General features: G+C 32.6%; 1 protein-coding gene across 1 annotated transcript in view; it reads right to left on the minus strand.

Moving 5' to 3' along the window:
- The window catches only part of LOC106638944 (calmodulin-lysine N-methyltransferase), a 328,715-nt gene extending 313,111 nt beyond the window's left edge, over positions 1–15,604 (minus strand). Inside the window, exon 1 of the mRNA XM_014352347.2 lies at positions 15,158–15,604. Coding sequence (XP_014207833.2) covers positions 15,158–15,502 — 345 coding nt within the window. The 5' untranslated portion in view covers positions 15,503–15,604. The remainder of the gene's footprint in view (positions 1–15,157) is intronic.
- Positions 15,605–23,647: the final 8,043 nt, after the last annotated feature.

Here is a 23,647-nt window from a genome sequence, read left to right on the forward strand (position 1 = left end):
ATACGAGTCATCAGTCTCATAAACGAAGTCAGAATATCCCAAGCAGATACCTGTGATATAATTCTTAAGAATGCGCAGTAAGAATAAAATATATATTGCCAGAATGATTGAGCAACCCTGCTACTGAAACACCACAAGGTATCATCAGTGAATATCAACACTACAATGGCGGAAACATACGCACCAGAAAAAAAAAAAAAAAAGAAAAAAACAGCTGGATAAATGATGACGTAAACAGAAGCCAAAAACCCGAGTGTTGGCTAACAAGAGTAAGTGTCCAGTAGAAAAAAAAGTTAAGTATTTGCCTGTTATGCAGAAATGAGAAAAAAAATCAAAAAACTTTTGCCTAAAAATACCTATGAATTGCCTATAAATTTTCCCTTCCAACAATGTACACAGTCCCAAATCAGAAAAGAACCAAACATTTATTATAGCTGAGACACATTTTAAACTGACATCGGGTGAAAAAAAGAAAAAGAAAAAATATACATTTTGTATACGATTGAATTGCGTTAGCAAACAACATATCCTTCAGAGTCTACTAATAAAAGTAATGAATAAAAAAAGGATGCTATATTTTATAAGAAAACTAGTATAAGCATTTTGTACAAAAAAAAAAAAAAAAAAACAGTTAGTTATAGAAAAGTAAGAATTTAATGTAAGGCAAGAAAATGTATGTTTAAAAGGGGTGGAAGATATAACTACCGAATGGAAGAAGTCTATTCACATAATAAGTTATTAACAGATCAATTTTACCGTAGTACGTTAGGTGCGAAGATTCAGTATATTTACTCAACACACCTTCTCTTTCTTCATTACAACGGTTGCATCCAAGTGCCGTTTTCCATTGGGGGGCTTCTTTTACTAATACGTGTTATAGATTGTTTACAGATAACGACCAACACAACAGAAAGCGAACAGTAGATGAGACAACATCGGAGAGCAACACCACTCGGCGACCTGTGGATCAACTTGAAAGATTAACAGCAATAATGGAAAAGGAGGATAGCGCTAATAACAAAACAATACTTAGAGAAGAATAAATAGGTATAAACAGTAACAAAAAAAAATTTTTTCAACGACCAGCGCATATTCGACAACGATCATAAAACATTTGTGGGTCAAAATTGCTAATATTAGTATGTAATACAAATAGGCAAAAAATAATCGAAATTATGGATTTTTTGTGTAATTTAAATATGAAAATAAATGTACTCTTATCACAGACATTTTCGAAGCGAATTAATCGTAAAATATAATATGAAATATAAGTAGAAATAAAAAAAAAAAAAAAAATTATAATAATAATAACATTAAAAATAATTATAACGTTGATAAAAATTTATAGTAGGATTAGAAAAAATAGTAACAACATTAGAAATATGTTAACCAGTAAGTCCTTGACCTTCGACATCCTTGACAACGAAACAAAAAAAAAAAGGCATGAAATTAACAATCTTATTAATTACTACTTAGTGCGAAAACAAGTTGTTATTATAAACCATTGTATGGTGCATATGTACATAAATAAGAGCAAAAAAAGTATAGTTAAGCGATTATGTAACATAATTAATTTAGAGAATCTTAAGACAAATTTTTGTTCGAGGGAAACGTGCAAACAATAAACAAAAATGTATGCACACAAAATACAGCAACATAAACCACTAGAGGAAATAGGGACGGAGCGCTTCAAATCACCCTCTTTGCTCTAACCAAAAATACTCTGCAACACAAACAACATAACACAGACACTACTCTACCACAAAAATGCAGATAGAGAAGAAAATCGCCGCCGAGGACGTCGGCGTCGCGGCCTTGGACGTGTTACATACGATAACATATAGCTATGCGTGCGGGACAGAGTAAAAGGGAGATCATCAAGAGACACGAGAGCGGGAGGACTGGGCCCGCGAGATTAGGACACACGCAACTTTCATCGAATATAAGGAATTGCAATAAAGCACAAGTTAACCATAAGTCAGCCTATTATTTATTTCCACACCATAAGCCCCACGTAACAAGTGACAACAAAACTCATAAATTCATCAAAATATTCAAACTAAGCTCTAAGACTTTCTCTCAAACCATACAATGTCTCTGTTCAGGCACACGTACTAATTCTCTGCTTCCATACATTTTTAAATGTTTAACATTAGGTTTCATACCAAAGAACAACTTAGAAGTTTTTAAATCAGCAGTATTTGCAAGTGTCCTGTTCTTTAAATATGCTGCCGCGCAGACAACTTCCGGTCAAAATCTTTTATTTATTTTAGCTTCAGATATTGAACATCTAGAAATTTTCAGAATGCTCCTGTTATATCTTTTGGCAGTACTATTTAATTGGTGCACATTCGGTAGACATGCATCTATACTTATTCCTTTTTTTTTTTACTTAATTAAAAATTCGTTTATTTGCATATTTCTTACCGTTATCACACCTTGATTTTTTTATTCGTTTTTCAATAATATTTTCAACTTCATTTATATATGATACAAAACAATTATAGACTTGATATTTTGATTTAATTGGGTATACTCTGGCTATTATACTATAGTTGTCAATAAAAGTTAAGAAATATTTTTTCCTATTTAATCCAGTAGTTTTATGAGGCCCATTCAGATCAGTATCTACTATTTCTAAAATTTCCTTGGCCTTTTGTCTATTATTTTCAAATGGCGAATTGTGCATTTTATTTTCCATACGAATAGCGCATTTCATATAGTAATTCTCAATTACTTTTGGCAGACCTTCCACTAGTTCATTTTTACATAAAACATTCAAATATTTAAAATTTACATGCCCCAAAATACGATTCCATTTTTCCTTCAAAGTAATTTTATCATTATTTTCGGTACTCATAGTATTAACAATAATCTTATGATCATTTCAAATTTTACTTTTTTTACGATTTGTTTGTTTTATACGCGATAGCTAAAACCGCACCCTCACTGTTATAAATTTTCGCCGTATTATTTTGAGCAACAACTGTATTTTTATCTGTAGTTTTTGATAAAGTTAATAAATTTTCATTCATTTTTCTAACATAGTACTCATTAGACATTTTAATTTTTACTGATTTATCGTATACTTTAAAGTAACTCGAAATTTTTCCTATTTTGTTCCTTTTTAAACTTTAACTATCTTCTACATTTACGTTAACCGAATTTTTTAATTCACTAAAATTTACGAAAACATCATTTCGATTTACTACATAATCAGTACATCTGCCATCTAAAAGCCAGTCAATACGTTTACCTTGTGTTTCGCTATACATTGCAGTAGACTCAACGATCTTCGCAGAAAAGGCGCCGAACAAGCTGTTTCCTTGCTGCCACATTTCTTGTTGCAACACGTAGCCTTTGCCTCATTGTCCGCTCAAGCCTTTGCCTCTGGCTCTACCTCTTAATGATCGTTGTTGCGTAATGTTTCCACGAAATTGTTGGCGTCCACCCATCTGTGCTCGATCTCCATAGTCAGCATTGTTTACATTCAGACAATCTTTCTTGAAATGTTCAATTTCACCACAGCTGTAACAGGCTCTTTCTGGTTTTCTTTTTTGTTTCTCGTGACTTTTTGATTTCAACACGAAAGCATTCGATTTTAATCTTACTCTAGCACTTTCACTTTTATTTTTAATTTCCAACATTTTTATTTTATCGATCACATAACTAACTGTTTGATCCTCCAGTTTTAACGTGTCTATTAAATTAGTAATATAACTATATGATTCTGGTAATGTTCCCAATAAATAATTTAATTTTTCTTTTTCATTCACTGTAGCACCAGCTGCTTTTAACTCGTTCACTGATTTTTCCAATTCACTAATAAAATTTGATGATTCTTGAAAATCCTTCAGCCTGATTTTCTCTAGCTTATTCCGGTATATTATCTGCAATGCTGTTGCTTCCTTTAAATACAAAGCATGAAACTTTTTCATAATCTTGAATGCCGTGTCCAAACTACCGAATAATTCCAGCTGCTTATTCTAAATAGCACTGTAAATATAATTCAAGTCGTTTTCCGCCCATTCGTCTTCTTTGTCCGTCGGTACCTTTTATCATTCTATCACCTTCTTTAACTTTAAAAACATCGTGATTATTTTTTTCCAGTGTGCATAATCTTGGCCATCAAACACAGGTATCAAAATTTTCGCGATTTTGGAATTGCTTGTCTCCTTTCTTTATTCTTCTAGATTTTTCGATTCTTGTTTTTCTTCGTAAATATACTCCTTTAACATAAATATATCTTTGATCACATTCACCAAACTTTTTCTTGATCTTCTCAGTGTTGGATTGACACTTATTTTATCTGTGATCACTTGCATATAATCTCTTCAATTTTAAAACTCGAATGGGACACGTGAACAACAACGGTACACTTTTACAAGAACTTATTCTAGATTTTCAGTGTTGGATTTACACTTCAATCACACGTAACCAGCGTGCTGCTACCATGTTAATGTATTGAGGGATTTATTCCATGGATCGGAAAATGAGTAAACACACCTTGTAATAGTTAATAAGATTTAATAGAGAAAGAATACAATCATAAGAACGATACACATCACAGCCAATGACGAATGGCTACTTGCATGCATTGCTGCATGCTTTGACGGACAAACGAGATCTATCTTGCGCCGGCGTTCGAGCGCCAAGTGTATGCAAATATCATACAACTGCAATTTACCAGAGATGGAGCCCCTAGTATATCTCTCATGCATATATATATACATATATATATATATATATATATACACGTTGGTATAAATGTACAATATACTCAACAAGTTTGAACGCTGATCCCCATAGAACAAGATGGTTAAAAAATGACAAAAACCGTTAAAGTCACAGTTTTGCGATTTGTGGAAAAAACTAAATAAAGGGTAATAATATAATAAATTGATAATGAGACGTGAGCTAATTTTTCCGAGAGCGGGATATCAGATAAGTCCGCTCGAGACAATAGACATATCTAGATTAACAATTTTGATGCAGAACAATCAGTTAACATACCACATAAGCATTCCGCTGTTAGATAAACACTAAGCCAATTTATATAGGATTTTACCTCTACCGATAAAGCAGGAAGGCCTAAACAGCTAAATACTTATGCTTGTATATGGCCAGAGCACGAATACATGGCCATAAATAAGAAAATCAACACATACATGGCAATAACGGCTCTTGAAGTCTTCAGCTGTAAAAAATTGCGTGAGTTATTTATCTGCGACCATACGGAACCGATAAGAGAGATAAGACAACATCATTTATTCGAAGCACGAGTCATAGTATAGCACAACATAAGCGATTGGAAAGAATGTTCAGTTAAAATCGTTGAACTGCAAGATACGTACTGGGCCCGATTCCATGCACCAAACCTTTGGGCTTTTACAGCAGTACAAGAGGAGCCACTGTTTATACAGTGCTATGGCTCAAACCATAGAACAATTTCACTTAAAGGCACGGGCTTTCTACGGCTAAATACAGGCTGTGCTGCTCACAACACAACACGTCAAATATAAAGGAAAAGCTCAATATCACCTACTTTGGTTTGGCAAACATGAACATCAACGGAATATGAGAAGAACTAGACGGAACATTGAAAGATAATGGGGTTTCAGATGGTGTTAACACACTATTATCACGAGGGGAACTTAAGTTAATTAATAAACAAGGGCACTCCAGGACCAACCCACTAGCCGATAGGACACCCTTAGGAGAGATTATTGAAAAGGCCCGCGGGCTCGCAGAAAGTTAACAGACACAAAAAAAATTACAAGTTTTAAAAGGCTCGTTTACCTAATGGCAGGACTGATAATCGCGGGAATAGGACTTCTTTTTCTTATGTATAAGTGCCTTCTCGATCGCGGGGCCCTACTACTAATATGTTATAGAATGTTCACAGGTTAACAAAGAGCTCAAGAGGAAGCACGAGAATTGGCAGTAATCCAAACCGCGCCGACTGCAGAACTTGGAGCAGAAAGGCGACTGCAACCCTCTAGACGAATAGAATTACCGTTGGCCGTGACACAGGATTAAAATCCGCGAGACAACGAGTATGAACGTCAGGAGTCACTCTACTGTATCGGAGGGTGCAGTCTGTCGGACGACACTAAAAAAGAATTTTTCCTTTTTTAAAATATGTGACATCGGGAAATTTGTTTTAAGTTTATATAAAAAAAAAAAAAAAAAAAAAAAACACATATATGATGATTGTATCTATAACTATAATAATGATAAGGATGATAATAACAATAATAATAGTAATAAGGAAAAGGGGATGAGCGGCAGGAGTCACTCGACTATATCGGGGGGCGCAGTTTGTAAGACGAGACTTATAAAGAATTTTTTTTCTCTTCCCAAAATATGTAATAGCAAGAGAGTTATGTTTAGGTCTATTGTAAAAAAAAATAAAAATAAATAAATAAAAAAATAAAATGAAAGAAAATAAAATAAAAAAAAGGTAACTGTAGCTATAATAATAATACTAATAAAAATGAGCAGATAAAAGTGAGCGCCGGGAGTTGCTCGACTGTATCAGGGGGCACAGTCTATAGGACGAGATCCAAAAAGATTTTTTTTTCACTTGAATACTAAAGATAAGAAGTTTGTACGGAATTTTTTTTTGTAAATAAACGCATCCGAAAGTTAAAATGGAAACTATATTGTAAAACAAAACTTAATGTAAAGTAGTATTAAGCAAATGCCGACTTCACGGCAATTTTGTACATCATTATCATACAAGGCTAAGCACATACACAATTAATATTGTTATACACTCGACACACGATGAGAGGAAATTGAATAATTGGAAGAGCAAAAATGATAATGTAAAGAGAACAGCAGTTCCCTATAATTGAATGGAAGAATGAGTGTAAAATACTAAACTTCATAAACAACATAAACAACAGAACACAGAACAACACACACACACACACATAAGATTGCAAACAAGTACACAGACTCTATAATAAAGTAAAAAGTCAGCGTCGTCGAGGACAACGACGTTGCGGCCTCGGACGTGTAACGTACGAAAGTATAGATGAGACTCTATGCTCCGTCTCATTAAATCTTGTAACAAGGGGCCCTAGGGCCAAGAGAGAAAAAGAGCAAGCAAGGAGAGAGTCTCTCGGGGAGTACACGACTAGCCTTCGAGGGAAACACACGTGCTACTTTGCGTATGATCTCGGTAACTTGAATAAAGGTCTTCGAAATAACAATTATTGGTCGTTCTCGCGACGTACCTCGTTACCAATATTTTCCCTACATAACAGTTTAATTAATAAAAATATAAATCGAATGAGTTTTTTAAGTTTCGATCAGTATAGTAGTTTTTTAGTAAATTGCAAAAAACTACGTTCTTGGGTTATTTTTCAAAATTCCATAAGTTGCGTACGTATACCGTATAACATCAATCTTCCTAAAATCTTATATTAATATTTAGGCTAATAAAAGACGTATTCTGTCGAAGTTTTAAGTCGTTACATTGAATACAATGAACTTTATGGAATTTTGAAAAAAATGGTCTAAGACAGTAGTTTTTTGCAATTTACTAAAAAGTTACTCGTTAAATTGGAGCTCAAAAAAACTCTTTTAATTTTTATTTTTATTGCACATTTTTTATCTCACTAAACTTTATTTGTCAAGTGCACAGTTTTTCCACAAATCGGAAAAAAAGTGATCTTGATGATTTTTGCCATTTTTTAAAACCATTTTGCCCTATTGAGATCGGCGTTCAAACTTAATACGTTATTTGTATTGTTATTATCCAACAAAAAAAAACTTTTAAAAGAGCTCGCACTTTCATATTTTTTTGGACCACGAATCAGCAATTTTACCCTACTAAAGCGACTTATGTAGAGTTCTATCCCAAACCACCAAGATTAATAAGTGCCACGAATATAAGGCGTTCTGAACGCTAACGTCTCTGGCGTTATACTAAAAGATGTCTAGCCAGAGTACAATTTACTCTAACAATTTAAGGCTTCGTAATCGTTCTTCTAACTGACCTGGTGCTACCAGAGCAAGTTATACTACAACAGCAAACCAGGAAAACATTCCTAAGGAGTTGGAAATTTCATCGGCCTTCTCCACAATTGTTTGTCCCAATGGCATACCCACAGTAAAGGTATTCTCCATACTCAGAAATAATTATCTTTCTAGCACAGAAGATTTTTATGGGGTAGGAAAATTTTTTTTGTGTTGAGTAAAGTGTCAAGAGTTAATACCAATAAAATTTATAAGTGAATATAGAGCGCTAAGGTGCCAAAAAACGGTAAAAATGATACAAACGACTTTTCCGCTTCTAGAAGAATAACTACAGCTCGGAAAAAAATGTTAAGCGTAACAAATGTGCACAATAAAAAAATAACGAGAATGAGCCCCAGTAAAGTAAAATCAGTCTCGAAGACCGTCCAAAATTTGCAAAAAAACTCATTTCTTTGTAACATTGTAAATTTAATAACTTGCGTTCCAGCAGCGATAAAGATCTAAAATTTAGAATATAATATCAGTTTTGTGGTCCTCTTAGTAGAGTTAAATTTTCAGATGACAATTTTGTAAGCTTCTTGCAAACCGTCGACTTTTGCAAAAAGTGATCTTTTTTTGAATCTATTGCGAGGATATTTTAATTTTCAAAAAACGTTATAATTATAGTTCCTATGCATTAGGGAGGAGTTGAACTACAAATTTCTCTAGTTAACAGTTAATTCGATAAAGAACAAAGTTGTTTAAATAATCTATGAATTTCAGGTACTTTTTGTGCGCACGAGTCGCTGCGCGCATGGAGAGGGCAGCCGCCAGAGTCCAGTTAACCAAGCTATGAAATCAAAAACTTCTTGGAAACATAATATGTTATATTGATGTTTTTTGAGGTCGCTGATTATGGATTTTATAGTTAAAAAATTGAAAAAGAAGGTTTTCATTGTCATGTAGGACGAAAAATCCATCGATTTTGTATATTTATTGTCTTTCCTCACGTGCAAGTTTTTGAGCTGGTGTACACGCTATCGATGCATTTATACTATGGAATTGGAGCAATATAACGTCAAAGACTGACATCATCCTCCACGTGTCTGGTTACTCTGAACGGAGGGGACTAGTGACTGCACGATCAGATTTTTCTCGGCTACTACTCGAGTAACATTGCTGCTTTTACATTATATCCTGTGTTGTACAGAACGGGCTTTTTACTCTGTTATTGCATTTTTATCTTCTTTCTGTTGGCACAATGTAAGACATTTGTTAGTGCTTCGAAGTTGTGTCAGCATTGGCTATTAGTAAGTACAAAATACTGAGCTGGTAACGAAAAATTATGCAATTTTTTATGGAATTATACAAGTTTTGGCGTGAAATGTAAGTTAAAACACTATTATTCTCAGTATGTTAACAGGTGCAAAATTGTTGCTGTTATTTATCTTATATTTAAGGAAGTGCCTTTATTTTGTAGTCATATAAAAACAATCACGTTGTAAATTGCTGTAATAAAAACAAGTGTTTGTGTATGAGGCTTGTTAGGTTAGCACGCCCTTTCATAACGGTCATTTTCTCTACTATATAAGTGTAAGCTGGTTTGTGTTTGTATATATGGATTATTCTATATAAGATACACGGTTGGAAACTTTTACTTAAAAAAAAAAAAATAAAATAAAATTTTTTGCACAATCACAAAGTTAAAATAGTTAAAAACAAGAACATCTATTATTTTCTTAACTTTTATTAATTTTTTAGTAAAATTTTTTTCTTTGCTTTTTGTCTACTAGTAATAGTATAGATCGGCCTCTACGTACGTGCTCTTTAATGATATTTATACAAGTATCATTTTGATGCACTATATATTAATTTTTTATATTTTTCAGATTTCTTATTTAAAATGGAACAAAATAACGCCAGAGTTTGCGTCTTATGCGATAGTTATCTGTCCGTTGAAACAACGTTAGTGGTCAAGTCAAGAGGAATCCGAATCTTAATTGATTTGAGTCCTCAGCGGAAAGATAAAAAGTATTTAAAATTGTAAAATAAGTCTGAAGTGGCTGTTCACTCTTCCTGCAGATATCGGTATTATACGTGACATCAATATCAAGATCTCGTTACAAGAATAACTAAAAACCATGCCTGGAACATCAGGTAACTTCGATTACGAAAATCTTTGTCTGTTTTGTACTAAAGATGCATCCCCCGCGTACGAAGCGATACTAAAGAAATCGCCGAAAGATAATTTATCCATCGTTTAACGTGTAAATGGCAAGGTGTTTAATGAAATTATCATCAATACTCCCAATGAGAGGGAAGCCACAAGCGATTGGTCTTCATCCCTTCGAAAGTGTGTAACTGACGTTGATTTTATCGAAATGCACGCGAGATACCACGCCTGATGCTTATCTTTGTTTTATTATAAGCCGGTTGCATTAAATGTCGTCGGTCCTCCAGTGTCAGAATCGGCATTGACGATTTTTCCGTTTATTGTAACTTACTTATCAACCAATGATCATAAATGCCAGTTTTCTTTAAAAAATATTTTAAGCAAGTGCCATATCACCAATCGACCAGCTATTGGATATCTTGCGAAGAAGCTGAAAACTATTTTTTCTGATGATATTATTACATACAAATTGAAAACCGATGTAATTATATATTTCTTGCATGCGCGCGACAAAATTCTTAGCAAAGAGTGATATACTTAACAGATAGAGAAAGTTGAGAAACTAGAGTGAGAAAAAATAGTGTTGACCGTGGCAAATTTCATAAGATGAGACTACACTCTTCCAATTGTTGATTATTTATGACCCGCAAGACTATAACTTTCATAAAGCCTCAGTTCCTTTTGTCTTCGATAACGCGAATTATAATACACGCACTATAGATAGTCACAATACCTTTCATTTCTGAGGAGGTATAATGTGCGTCACCCCTTTTGCTGCTGTAACGTCCGTAGATACTATCACATACTTCAAAAAATCCAATTTGAGTCGAGACACTGGTACATTTGGATATTATCCCTTACAACAATTTGAGAGAAGCAAAATGCACAGCTTACGTGATGTCGTTATAATCGATCTTTCCAAAAAAAATCCTATTCCGTTTGATGTCGAGTATGAATCTCTTGATGTTGTATACTTTTTTTAAAAAGTATTGATGCAGGTTCGTGAGCAAACTGAAAAGGTTTTATGGAGGTATGTACACCTCTGAGTGAATTTAAGAGAAAGAAAATAATAGCTCTACTTTTCATAAAAGTATCCCCCCCCCACACATTACAATACCATTTACACTGTACTCTTGGAAGCAGATGAAAAATGTAAGAGCAACGGTCACCATCACACTTTTGTTATGTTTGACTAGCCATTGTATCAGAAGGCACCAGAAATTATTGCATGCACAAAAAACACGGTACATGAGGAGAAATTAAGTTCAGTTATTGTTCGCCTAAGGTTTCCGTACGGTCATAAGTATTCTTGGAAGCATAAGGTTCATAATGGAAAATTCAAGCTTGAAAGAATGCTTTTGTTAATTTTATGTTGAAGGATCGGTCGACAGAGCTTTAAACGAACACGATTACTCACGATCGGCAAGGGACACCTACTGGTGCAAACAGCCTTATTACACATTGTCATTGAATCAACAAGTACCGAAAAAGCTGACGAAGTTATTTCTAAAATCATGGAAAAAATACACGATGACGATTTTGAAAAGACGTTATTATCAGCAGACTTTATCAATATTAAAAACACCTTCTCAAGTTAACTTTGATCTTTAAAAAAACGGATCGATGGCAGAACTATTGATATTGATCGTATATTTTAATTTATTCGAGATTTTAAAACAGTTCATACAAGCTGAAAGAATTGGAAACTGGCGTATGCATAAAAACAGCAGCAACGCAATATTCCGTATTTTTATGCCATTGGTCATACTCTACATGCTAAATCAGCACACCTGTACTTGCAAGAGATTATTGGTTTACAGAGCAGAATCGATCAATTTGAATAATACAAATTTATGGAGTAAGGGCATTTTACTGTGTAAAGGAAAGATAAGTTCAGATCGGGAGTTTCAACAGATATGATCATCGAGCAATACCTGATGCGCTCTCTGCACGCTATAGGAGGACTTACCCATGCAACTTGCTCTACTGACGCAGTAGAGTGTGCAGCATCTTGATCAGGCGGATTTGCGTTTCATAACATATTTTTTACGATTCACGATCCGTTTTCAATTACGCAAAATTTGATGTCCATTTTCAATGGCATCATTGGTGATTTAAAAATCAACGACCACAAAGCCCTGGAAATTGGAGTAAAAGCTGTGGAGAAAGTTATTGGCAATAATTATCGCGATGTCATGTTTGAGTAGAAGTCCAAACTACTGTTGTTAAAGGCCATAATATCTACTATTACAGTTGTTACTAATATTCCAACGGATTACCTTAAATATTACGTCAAAATCGGATATAAAGGTATGAATTGTCACCGATTCCATTATCAATTTTCAATGAAGGGGGCATGCAAAAAACAAAAAAAATCAATTTTATTTGATTACTTCAACGAGAATTTGATGCCAACGCACGATGTGGCCTACGTGCTAGATGGTGGCTAGCTAATTCGAATAATTTGGGTCATGAACGAATCGATCGAGACTATTTACAATGAGTACATAACGTATGTACAAGATTACTATAACGGCAACGTTTTCATTGTTATTGATGGGTATGACAATAACTCGAGCACTTATATTAAAATGATGAAGCACATGAGAAGACAATGAAAAAATTCCAGTCGTGAGGTGCAATTCGATCAGCATACCAAAACATGTTTGTAGCAAGAAGAATTTCTTGCAAAAAAAAGAATAAACCCAAACTTCTAAAAATTTTCTGCGAGGAGTTTGAAAAATATAGTATTGCAACAACATACGTAGCTGAAGATGACGCCAACAAAATGATAATTAGTACAGTATTACATGTTAGTGCTAGCCACGAAAATACAGCTATAGTTAGGGAGGACACCAATTTACTAGCCATACTATGTTAAAGAGTCCTACATAATCTCGTTTTTCTATTGAAATTGAGGAAACAGCAATCAAAACAAGTATGCGCTTCAACTTAATTAAATTTCCGGAGGTAAGACATTTAATTCTCATGGCGCATGTGATTGGAGGGTGTGATAGAGAGAATATAATAAGCTCTAGGATTGTGGACGGAATGTGTGTGTATGTTAGCGCAGGTATAGGACGAGCAAAAGCCCCTCCTGGTCCAGGACGAGCAGGACGTGGTGGACGAGCGCTCGCGGGTTGCAGAATGCGAGGCGGAGTCGCTGCATCGCAGTCCAGAGGACAAGGTGTGAAGAGAAATACTGTGTATTAGTGTTAAGTGATTTGATTAAAGAATAAGTGAAAGGTATTTGTTTGTGCATTAATTAATAGTTCTCCCCGTAGAACAGGATAACTCCCGCGCCGATCCCCCTTTTTTAGGAGAAGAAACCCAAGAGGTGAGAGGGATAAAGGTGATGAATGTGATCGAGATTCGGCAGCACTGTGTCGGCACTTTTTTACATTTGCAGGTGAAGAAACAGTGTTACAAGATACTCTTGTTATGCGGAACTACGAAGTAAACAGGTATCCAAAAAGAGAAAGAGAGATAGAGAAAGCAGAACACCTGATCGTTTGCTAAACTAATGCATGTACCTATGTGTAGATGGGTAGTATAAATATACACGAAAAGACCTTTTTCGTTGAAAATCTCCTATCACAAGCAGTTATGAGTTTTTCAGTACGTGATAAGGATATTACCCGTACTATGATCACGAGTCAAAATTATGTTAGTGCCGGATAGGTGTTTTTCGCCTACCAATTCTCTTTCAGGCAAATTGGCGCATGCGCAGAAGAGTCTTTCAGTTCTTGTGCTAAATTAGTGTAAGTATATATATATGTGCGTTCTTGCTTTTTTGATACACTTTTGTAGGTTAGAACATTATATATGTACTTTTTTTACAATCTAGTTAGTTAATTATTTGATGTAAAAAATCATGGTTGGGGATTTTCAACGAAAAAGGTCTTTCCGTGTACTCTTTGCCGTCTATTATTGTTCTCTCTTGTTTTCGTTGTTTATATGTTAATGAACAAAAAAAATATAAACATAATTTGCTTTATCTTAATTTATAATATTCACAGATCAAAATACATATAAATAAACTGTCTTTTTAATATAAAAAAAGGAAATGAATTACTATTTATAGTCAAAAAGACAAATTCCTTTCCTATCTCACGCGTTTTTGGGAGGCTGATATGCGCTTAATAGAAAAAATAGGATTCGCCACATAAGCGCCATTGCTCCGTAGCTGCCTTACGTCCCTCGGGCCCTGTTTCACAGGTACCTCGGGCTGCAAAATAGCCCTGGAGACGATGGCACTTCTCTGACGAAAACTACTATTTTCATCATAGACAATCAAATACTACCGAGTTCAATAACACATTCTTTAATGTTTCACATCTGTCGTGGGTCCCGAGACACACACCTGGTTTGTATTTCAATTCACTATAGGGTGGAAATCCTGATATAGTTAGAGAACTTTTAAGTTTCTGAAAAGAGTTAACATCATCTATAATTGTGATAACTTAATCGATATACAGGTATTTTTTCGAGAATAAGTGGCAGACTTTAAAATTGTTTACTGTTGTTAATTTTCTCTGCTAAAATATTTCTCTGTGAATTTATTGCTCTTCTACGTAACTATTCAAACTACAAATTTTTTTCCAATAAGAATCACTGGTAATGTATTATCTGTGCCTAAAATCAACAGAAAAAATATATGTGATTTCAACGCATATTCTTCTTTGACCAAAAAACAACTTGAAACTTACATGAACAACAATAAATTATACTTTAATGAAGAAAGGGGAAAAATCAGATAGTGTCGGTTGTTCAAAATTAGGTTTCTTAACTTTCTCTTGTAATTTTTATGTAATATTTATGTAATAAAATTAGAGCTTGATTTACTGTTGAAAAAGTCAAGGGTATGCGTTAATTTCCTTTTCTTTTGTTGAAATAGCTATTTATTTAATAGATAATATAAATCTGTAAAATTAAGTTGGATTCATCAACAAGGTAGAATACTTTTACTATCTCTGGACTGCACTCAATTAACAAGTTATTTATAAATTTACTCACCTTGAGAAGATAGTAAGCAAGACACTCTTCAGACGGCCAGACACAGATGTTCCCAGTATTGTTAAAGCCCACAAGCTCACTGGGTGCGAAGAGTTTTGTGACATGGCTGACAAGTATTTCGCAGTGCTTATTACACACAAAGCAGCTGTACAGCCACCAGGATCTACTTGTAGACTCACTCTTCAGGCAGATACTCTCCAGTTGTAATAATTTAAAAGAAGTGAAGCTCTGAATAGAGATACCATTATTCTCATCCAGCAGTTCTCCATCGTGTGGCTTGAATAAGTGACTAACCACCCGTGCTAGCAGTTTCCAACGCTTTTGTGCATTGGTACGCTCTGCCATATGCCTAAACTTCGGTGAGTTCTTTTTTTGTTGTTTTTTCTCTTTTTTTTGACACTTTTTCGACGAGCTTATGACAAAGCTCTTTATACGTCATACCGTCATTCAGCTGAGGGATTAACAAATTTAAAACTTATATCGAATCTTCTTACAATCTTAATATTTGAACATTTTAATTTTTCTTAGCGTGCTTGTCAGGGCCTTATAAATATTAAAATCCTCACTTATCACTCTAGATATTCATAAAAATTATTTAACGTTAGTAAAAAGTACGTTAAAAAATAATGTGGTAGCTAACAGCTTTTGACTTTTACTATTTAGTAAAAATTTAGTAAAGAAAATTTTTATTTTGATACTAACCAACAAAACGTTGTATAATTAACTTGTATTTTTTTCTGAATTTTACATTAAAAAACGATGAAAACAGTTATGTTAAAGCAGCTATTCAATCTAAGTATCCACACTAATAAACGAGTTGTTTTTTCAGGTTGTAGTTAATTCAAATTAAAATATTCTGTTGCCCTTCATTTGTGTCATTTTTAATATTGACGACGATGACGACGACAAAATACTATAAGAATGTCACTCAATAACTTCGTTTACATCGTTTGACATATGTTGAAATATTTTGACTAATTAGGAGTCTATCATTTAACTTTGATAATTAAATTAATTGAAAATTGGAAATTCCCTACGCTATTATGATAAATACCTAAAAATTACCCAATAAAATTGCACATATGAATGAGGTTAAAATGAAGCATTCATCTTTATAATAAAACAATAATTGAAAAAATTTGAATAATTATATCAACTTATTTACTATTTCATGTTTCCCATTATTTAAGAGAACGATGTTAGTAATCACCTAAAAGTTCCAGGGGGTAATCATTAATTTAGCAATAAGTGAAGTTTATCTATGCTCACCAAGCATTTGTGTTTGTCATTAAATATTTTTTTTTTTAAGAAAATTATAAAAAAATTTTTTCTACGCTATTAAAGTGTTTAATAATTAAAGTATTATTGATGCAAATTTAATTTTTAAAGAAAATAAATGATCTTTAATTGTAAAATATTGCAAAATATTCTAGGGGTCGTTATGAAAAAAAAAAAAAAAAATTTATAACGGAACGCAAAAAAAATGTAGTTCTCGTCCAAGGTAAAAAAAGAGCATAGTCTGCGTCTAGACACAGTAAAAGAATTTAATTCCAGTTGAGACATGGCAAAAAGGTGATTGTCTGTGTCTGGACTCCAGGAAAGGCATAGTTTTTATCCATACTAGAAAAAAGGGCATAGTTTTTATCTGGATTGAAAAAAAAGCATATACTTCGTTTTAACTCCCAAAATGCGATGAATCTAAAAAAACTGTTCAATTAATCGAATGATGTTTTTAAAATTTTGATCATTCAAAAGTATTGAGTGAGGATGAGATTCAATAAAGGTACTAAATTAGCGTTATAAGCTTGTGTCTCACTCAAAAATTCATGCTTTTGACGACGCCTGAATGTAAAACACAGATTTTATATTTCTTCTACGACATAAAATTTTAAATATATCAACATAAGCATTATTTTCACGCATTTTACAGAACTCAAAAAAATTGTGTCCAAGACCTTGATGGTGTTTAATGTGTGGGACTGAAATCTAACATTGCAATAGAAAATGATCTCACAAATGCACTCAATTGAATTTTAGCGTTCCTCTTTGGACGTTTTGTACTCAACGGAGGTTGTGGATAGTGCAGGAATTTTTTACAATTTTACCACCGCGGTAAGCCAGTTCTACAGGCTCGCGATTTTGTAAATTCGATTACTGTAAAATAAAAACTAAGAGCCCGTATTGCTAAAGAATACAATGTATCTTCTCAAAGCATTCGTTTATTAAATTAAAAACTTGGTGGGTTACAATAAATACAAGTATTTTTAATATGATATAAGAGCAGTGACGAAGTTAAATTTATATTTGGTGTGTTACAATCTTGATTTGTAAGAACCCATAATGCTCCTTTTTTTTAGAGCGTGTAACACTTCTATTGATTTCATGACTGTGTTAGTCGATATTTTTATAGATTGAACGTTCGTTTACGAACCAGACACATTCTAACAAAAAATGACCTTTACATCGTTGATTTAGCTAAAATTTTTTTCACATGTTCTGTATCAAAAATAGGGTACGTGGTTTTTTTTTTTTCTTCTTTATCCAATTTTATGATGTATAAAAGCGATGGAAAATTTGAGAATTTGATGGTTTTTGGCTTAGAGAGTAACTTTCAGAAAACTTATTACTCTGGTTCTACTCAAGCTATAGTATTTTTTGTTTTTGTTTGAAAGGTAAGAAAATAAACTTTAGTAAAAAAATTATTTGACAAATAATTATCAGCAAATTCATATTTTTCTAAGCAATTGAAATGTTTGAATCGATTTTTAACAACTGTCTCACCCTCCTAGCTAGTTGTAAAATATCATTATCCTTTTGTACGTTGAATTTCCTATCGGAAACGTATTATTGTTCACTGGTAAAATAATTATTACTATTGGAAATTGGAAATAAGTAAATTTGTTTGGTGCAGTATGTCTTGTCGACGCGTGGATTGTATCTCACGCCTCAGCACTGAAAAAAAAATTTTTTTTGACTAAATTTTTCAATCTAAGGTTAAATAAATCTTGTTAATTATTCATTCATTATTAAGTTTATTGTATTGCATTTGGCGTTTTTTTAGAGCTTTAGAGTGGTTATTTATGTTTCTTGGTTTTGAAATACTTGAACTCTGCGCTTTTAAAATTTTATTTAAGAGTAAAAGCCTGTTACCAATCAAGTTTTCGCATACAGCAATGGTTATCAGTAGGAAGAAAACTAATTTTTATTTTATTTCAATTTATTTTTTTGTTATGTTGTTTGAACAGGCGCGCGTAAAGCCAAAGACGAGTAAGCGAAGTTGTCCCGAGCCACCTATCAAGTAGCAAGGTTTTGAGAGAGGAGCGGGCTTCAATTTAAACCGTTCCCCCCACGCTTCGATAGCTCCTACCGCAAGGAGCCCGCTGTAGACTCATTGGCTGGAAAGACTCATGGAAGTGGGCATTCTCTGACGAGTACTTGCTCGGCTAAGACACTTGGTCTTTCTGGTGCTTGCAGGGAATCCGCCAAACTCACGAGTTCACTTCGATGCATCGCTCGCTATTGCTTAACTGCACGTTTCTTTGAAATTGCTTAAATGCACCTAATATTAGCTTCAATGCTTTATTTAAATATTGCTTAAATGCACCTTATATTTGCTAAGATATTTCTTTCGCCATTCAAAGGCCTTCCTTTCGTTTTACCTTTTTAAAGAACGTCTTTATTTTAGTTTCTGGCAATTATTTGTTAAAATAAATAGACAAATAAGTTTTATTTTCACGAATTATCCCGCACGAGGTAGGAGATGTCATCATATCGGTCTACGCTGATGTCCAGATCCAGGGTAGTAAGTACTGGGGGGTTTTTCTGGTGATTTCGGGCCTCCTCGATGTACCGCTTGGCCGTAGCAACGAGTGCCTACTCCCATTTTCCGTTTTCCTGCCCTGTCATCATTCACCCCTTCATAGAATCCCCGAAACATTATCGTGGCAGCATTGTGCTCGTTAGCCTCGCTCTCTATCCCTCAGGTAGTCCTACCTTTGTACATACATACATAATCTACCCCTATGTTGAGGAGATAACGATGGAAAACGTTACATGCCCTGTGCAAAAATAAAATATTGTTTATAATATTTATAAGAAAAACCAAAGTTGTTTTATTAAAGTTTATGTTAAAAATATTACTTTAATACTTATAAATGGTTAAGAATCGTAAATTGTTTTTGCATTCGAAAAACAAATAATACAAGTTTGTATTAGAAATCACTTTTTTTAAATGTTCCTTAATTCATTTTTACTCAAGAACAACAATTACATAAATTCCTTAAACATTTCTTTAGTAAGGTCGCTAGAGAAATATTTTTTTTATAATTAAGAATGAATGTGTAAACTTATTAATTCCATAATTTAGAATCTATTGATTTAATCAAATATTATGCTTTGAATACGTTTAAAAAAATCGTAAAGAATAATTACCATGATAAGAACTAAAAAAAAAAAAAAAATATGCTCGAGGAATTCACCTCACGATCTCTGTGACCAAAGGCAATACAAACATTCTACTGCTGTGCTATGAGCACTTTGATATATTAATACAACAAAGTTACCAACGGTTTGACCTTACTTCAGTTATAATATGAGCTCACTTGTTAATAGGCTAAGACTGATTCCTTATTTTGTCAATATTATTTTTATTATGTGTACTAAATCGTTTACTATTGTAAAATACTTATTCACAAAAGTGCAATTTTTTTCTAGTGGTGATCAGGCAACACTGTAAAATAACATAAATTCTTAATAAACTCTTTAAGAATGCTTTTAGAGTACGTATTGTATGATAACCTTTTTTTATTACAATGGATAACTAGTGTAATAAAATAATGCTGAATCACATTTTATCATTACTTTTAAAGCTAATAAAAAGTCTTAGTAAGTATTATGCAAATTATGATGAAATATAATGGATAACTAGTGTAATAAAATAATGCTGGATCACACTCGATCATTACTTTTAAAGCTAATAAAAAGTCTTAGTAAGAATAAAAATATTAAGCGGCTACATTAGATATTTTTTTCGATCCAAAATGCTTATAATGCAGAAACTTTTCATAACAAAATTTCAGCGCGATATCGTGCAAGATATCATACACGAAATCTTACAAGATATCCTACACAAAATCTTATAGGATATCGTGTAAGACTGCTTGCCCAATAGTCTACATGATATCCTACACTAAAAAATAAGAAAGTATAAACTGTGACCCATGCAATTAAAAATTTTTTGTGCTTAAAAGCAGTTAAAAAAGCCAATATAAGTAGTAAACAACAAGAAATTAAAAGAAAAAAAAACAAATGAAAAAATTATTAAGGAAATTAAAACAACAAACCAGGGGGTATTAATGGGTCATGGGACCCACGGTAAGAACAAAGTTCTTTAAACATGAGATGGGTATAGACACAATTTCTCAGGTAACAAGGGAGTCGCCAGATCCACAGCAAGAACGAAGCTCTGTAAACGTTAGTACTGCATTCATGTTGTTTACTAAAACAAAAACTTGAAAAACGAATGAAAAAAAAAAACAATAAGAAGTTTAGTACTCACGATGGTTGAACTTCGTGAGTACTGTATTATTTATGCACGACTTCTCTACTTATTGTTTTCTTTTTTTTCATTCGTTTTTCAAGTTTTTGTTTTAGTAAACAACATGAATGCAGTACTAACGCTTACTGAGCTTCGTTCTTCCTGTGGGTCTGGCGACCCCCTTGTTACCTGAGAAATTGTGCCCATACCCATCTCATGTTTAAAGAACTTTGTTCTTACCGTGGGTCCCATGACCCATTAATACCCCCTGGTTTGTTGTTTTAATTTCCTTTATAATTTTTTCATTTGTTTTTTTTCTTTTAATTTCTTGTTTAATTTTTTTCTTTATTTCTTGTCGCATTCTTTTTTTTCATTTCTTGTTTTATTTATTTTCATATATCATTTTATTACATTTTTTTTATTATTTTGTATTTCCTTTATTTAATTTTTTTTTTATTTTCATATTTCATCTTTATTTTTTCATTCCCTTTTTTATTTCATTTTTTTTTATTCCATTGTACTTATTTATGTCTTTTGTAATTTTATTTTATGTTATATTTATATTTCATTTCATCCATTTAAAAAAAAATTTTTTTTTTCACTTATTTTTTTGCGATTATATAGCCCATCAATACAATTTTTGTTTTATTTTTATATAATCACTCAATGACATTGTGCCATTATTTAATAATCAAATTAAAAATAAGTGCCCATAAAAACCATTAAAATGATATGAAACTCGAAGTTTATTTATGTAATGATCTCACATAATTCATTTATAATTGATTTAATAAATTACTTTATTCATGTAATTATGTGATAATGTAACATAATTTATTTGTAGAATTCGAAATAAGTGCCTTTAAAAACCATTGATATGTTCTCCAATTGATACGTTCTTCAACGCTATTCTACATGTTTTTTTTTTTTTTTTTTTTAGATGTATTATTTAGAAAACAAATATACATAATTTATAAAACAAATACATAATTGAATGTATTATTAGTGAACACATTTAAAAATGGAATGATATAGTTACGAACCACACCATAAGTACAAGAAACCGAATTATTATAGACGGCAGCGCTCGTAACAGAGTGGGTATGGTACTGGACTCATATGCAGGAGGTCGAGGGTTCAAATCTTTTTATTGGAAAATGTTTTTTTTTTTTTTTTTTTTTTTTAGTATTGTAAAAGAAAAAAAATTCAAAGTCAAATAAAAACTATTGTGGAAAAATAAGATTAAAATTTGTTCAAAAATTAATTGCTTGGGAGTGTGAGGGGGAATGGTGGATAAAGGTGTGCAGAAGAGTAACACGGCATGGTTGGCCGATATACATATAAAGTGGGGAGAGGGGAAGTGTATAGAGAACAGTAGGCGAGGGGGATGGGTGAAGGGGGGAAATTTGAGAGGAAGAGACTCCGGGTAAACCACTTTCGTTTCAAAAAAAAAAAACTGTCAGTTTTAAAATCCCAGCCCCCCGAGTAACGCGACATAAAAAACTTCGTTCTAAAAAAACATCTCTTTGCTCCAGTTAGGGAATTTAAACCTGGCCCGGAGGACTCATGGTCGAGTGTCTTATCCACTTGGCCAGAGTCGATTAGACACTCAGAGAAGAATTTACGTCCTTATGAGGTAACATTTATTATTTCATCATTTCGTGAATAATATTTACCACCTTGGTTACCTAATTGATAATTAACATCTTACAAATGTACATTTTATATTGATTCGTGTCTCTTAACATGTTTGTCAACAATAAATCTAGTAATTGATTTTACACCTACTTTTCGTTCTTAGATTTTACTTATACTTTACATACACTTTTGATTCCAAGGGAAAATTAGTCCATGTTTAAAAGTGCGCCAACGGAAAAAAATAATGGAAGAAAACTTAATAAACCGTAACTTTCTGTGATATAATGTAAGATTTGGTTAGATTTTGTACCGCAGTTACAGTTTGTTACGTTTTGTTACATTTACTTACAGTCGACTACAACTTCACATATTACCTTTTGACTCGTAACGTTTACTGTTATGATTCTAAAAAGGCACTCGAATCTCGTTAAAAAGCAACTGTAATAAACTCTATAAATAGGAAGGAAATATTTTAATATTTCATAACAGCTTACAGTTTTTGGCAGTTTATTTCACTGTTTTATATTTTGTTATAATTAAAAAATTTTAGAAACGCATATTCTTACTGTTTTGAATAAAAATTACTTTTAACGAAAAAAAGTTAAATAATAATTATGAAAAATTAGTAGTGTAATAGTATGTGGTAAATCATATCAAAACGTAACGAAAATGTAAGAAAACGTAACACAACACAATAAAATGTAAAATACTTAAATTCCATTAGAATAATAGTTCCTTACATCTTCTTATGTTTTCTTACAGGTTACGGCGTACAACCACACATGTTTACTTTTTCTTTCATTTTGTTACGATTATAAATTCCCGCTGGGGTCTAATGAATTGATTATTATTATCACAACAAAGTTGTAAATAGCCTTATCCTCTTTAACACATTAATCTTGGTATCGAATACAGCAGGAAAGATAATATTTTTCACTTATTCATACGGTACTCAGAGAAATTATCTAAATTCTTACAACATAAGTTTATATATTAAATAAAGTTTTTTTTAAAAACTATTAAATTCAAACAAAAATTAGGAAAGTTTTTTCTCAACTCAAATTAGAAACTGTAAAAAAGCATTATCTTAAAGATGTAATAACATCATCAAATGTTAATTGATGTAAGTTTGTTAAATTTATTGTATATTTTATAGTTTAAGAATAATAATTATTTTTTCATCTTTTGTTAAAGAAAGAAATTGTGAAATATGGTGAAGAAGTATCATATAGGGTTAACTTTTGTATTCTTATAAACGCATGTTGAATTAAAATAACAAAACAAAAACGTTTTAGAAATATGCATGTAAAGTTTAT

Source organism: Copidosoma floridanum, unplaced genomic scaffold (genome assembly GCF_036245765.1).
Source record: "Copidosoma floridanum isolate Cflo_tuat_1 unplaced genomic scaffold, Cflo_Japanese_pri ptg000030l, whole genome shotgun sequence".
NCBI classification, from domain to species: Eukaryota; Metazoa; Arthropoda; class Insecta; order Hymenoptera; family Encyrtidae; genus Copidosoma; species Copidosoma floridanum.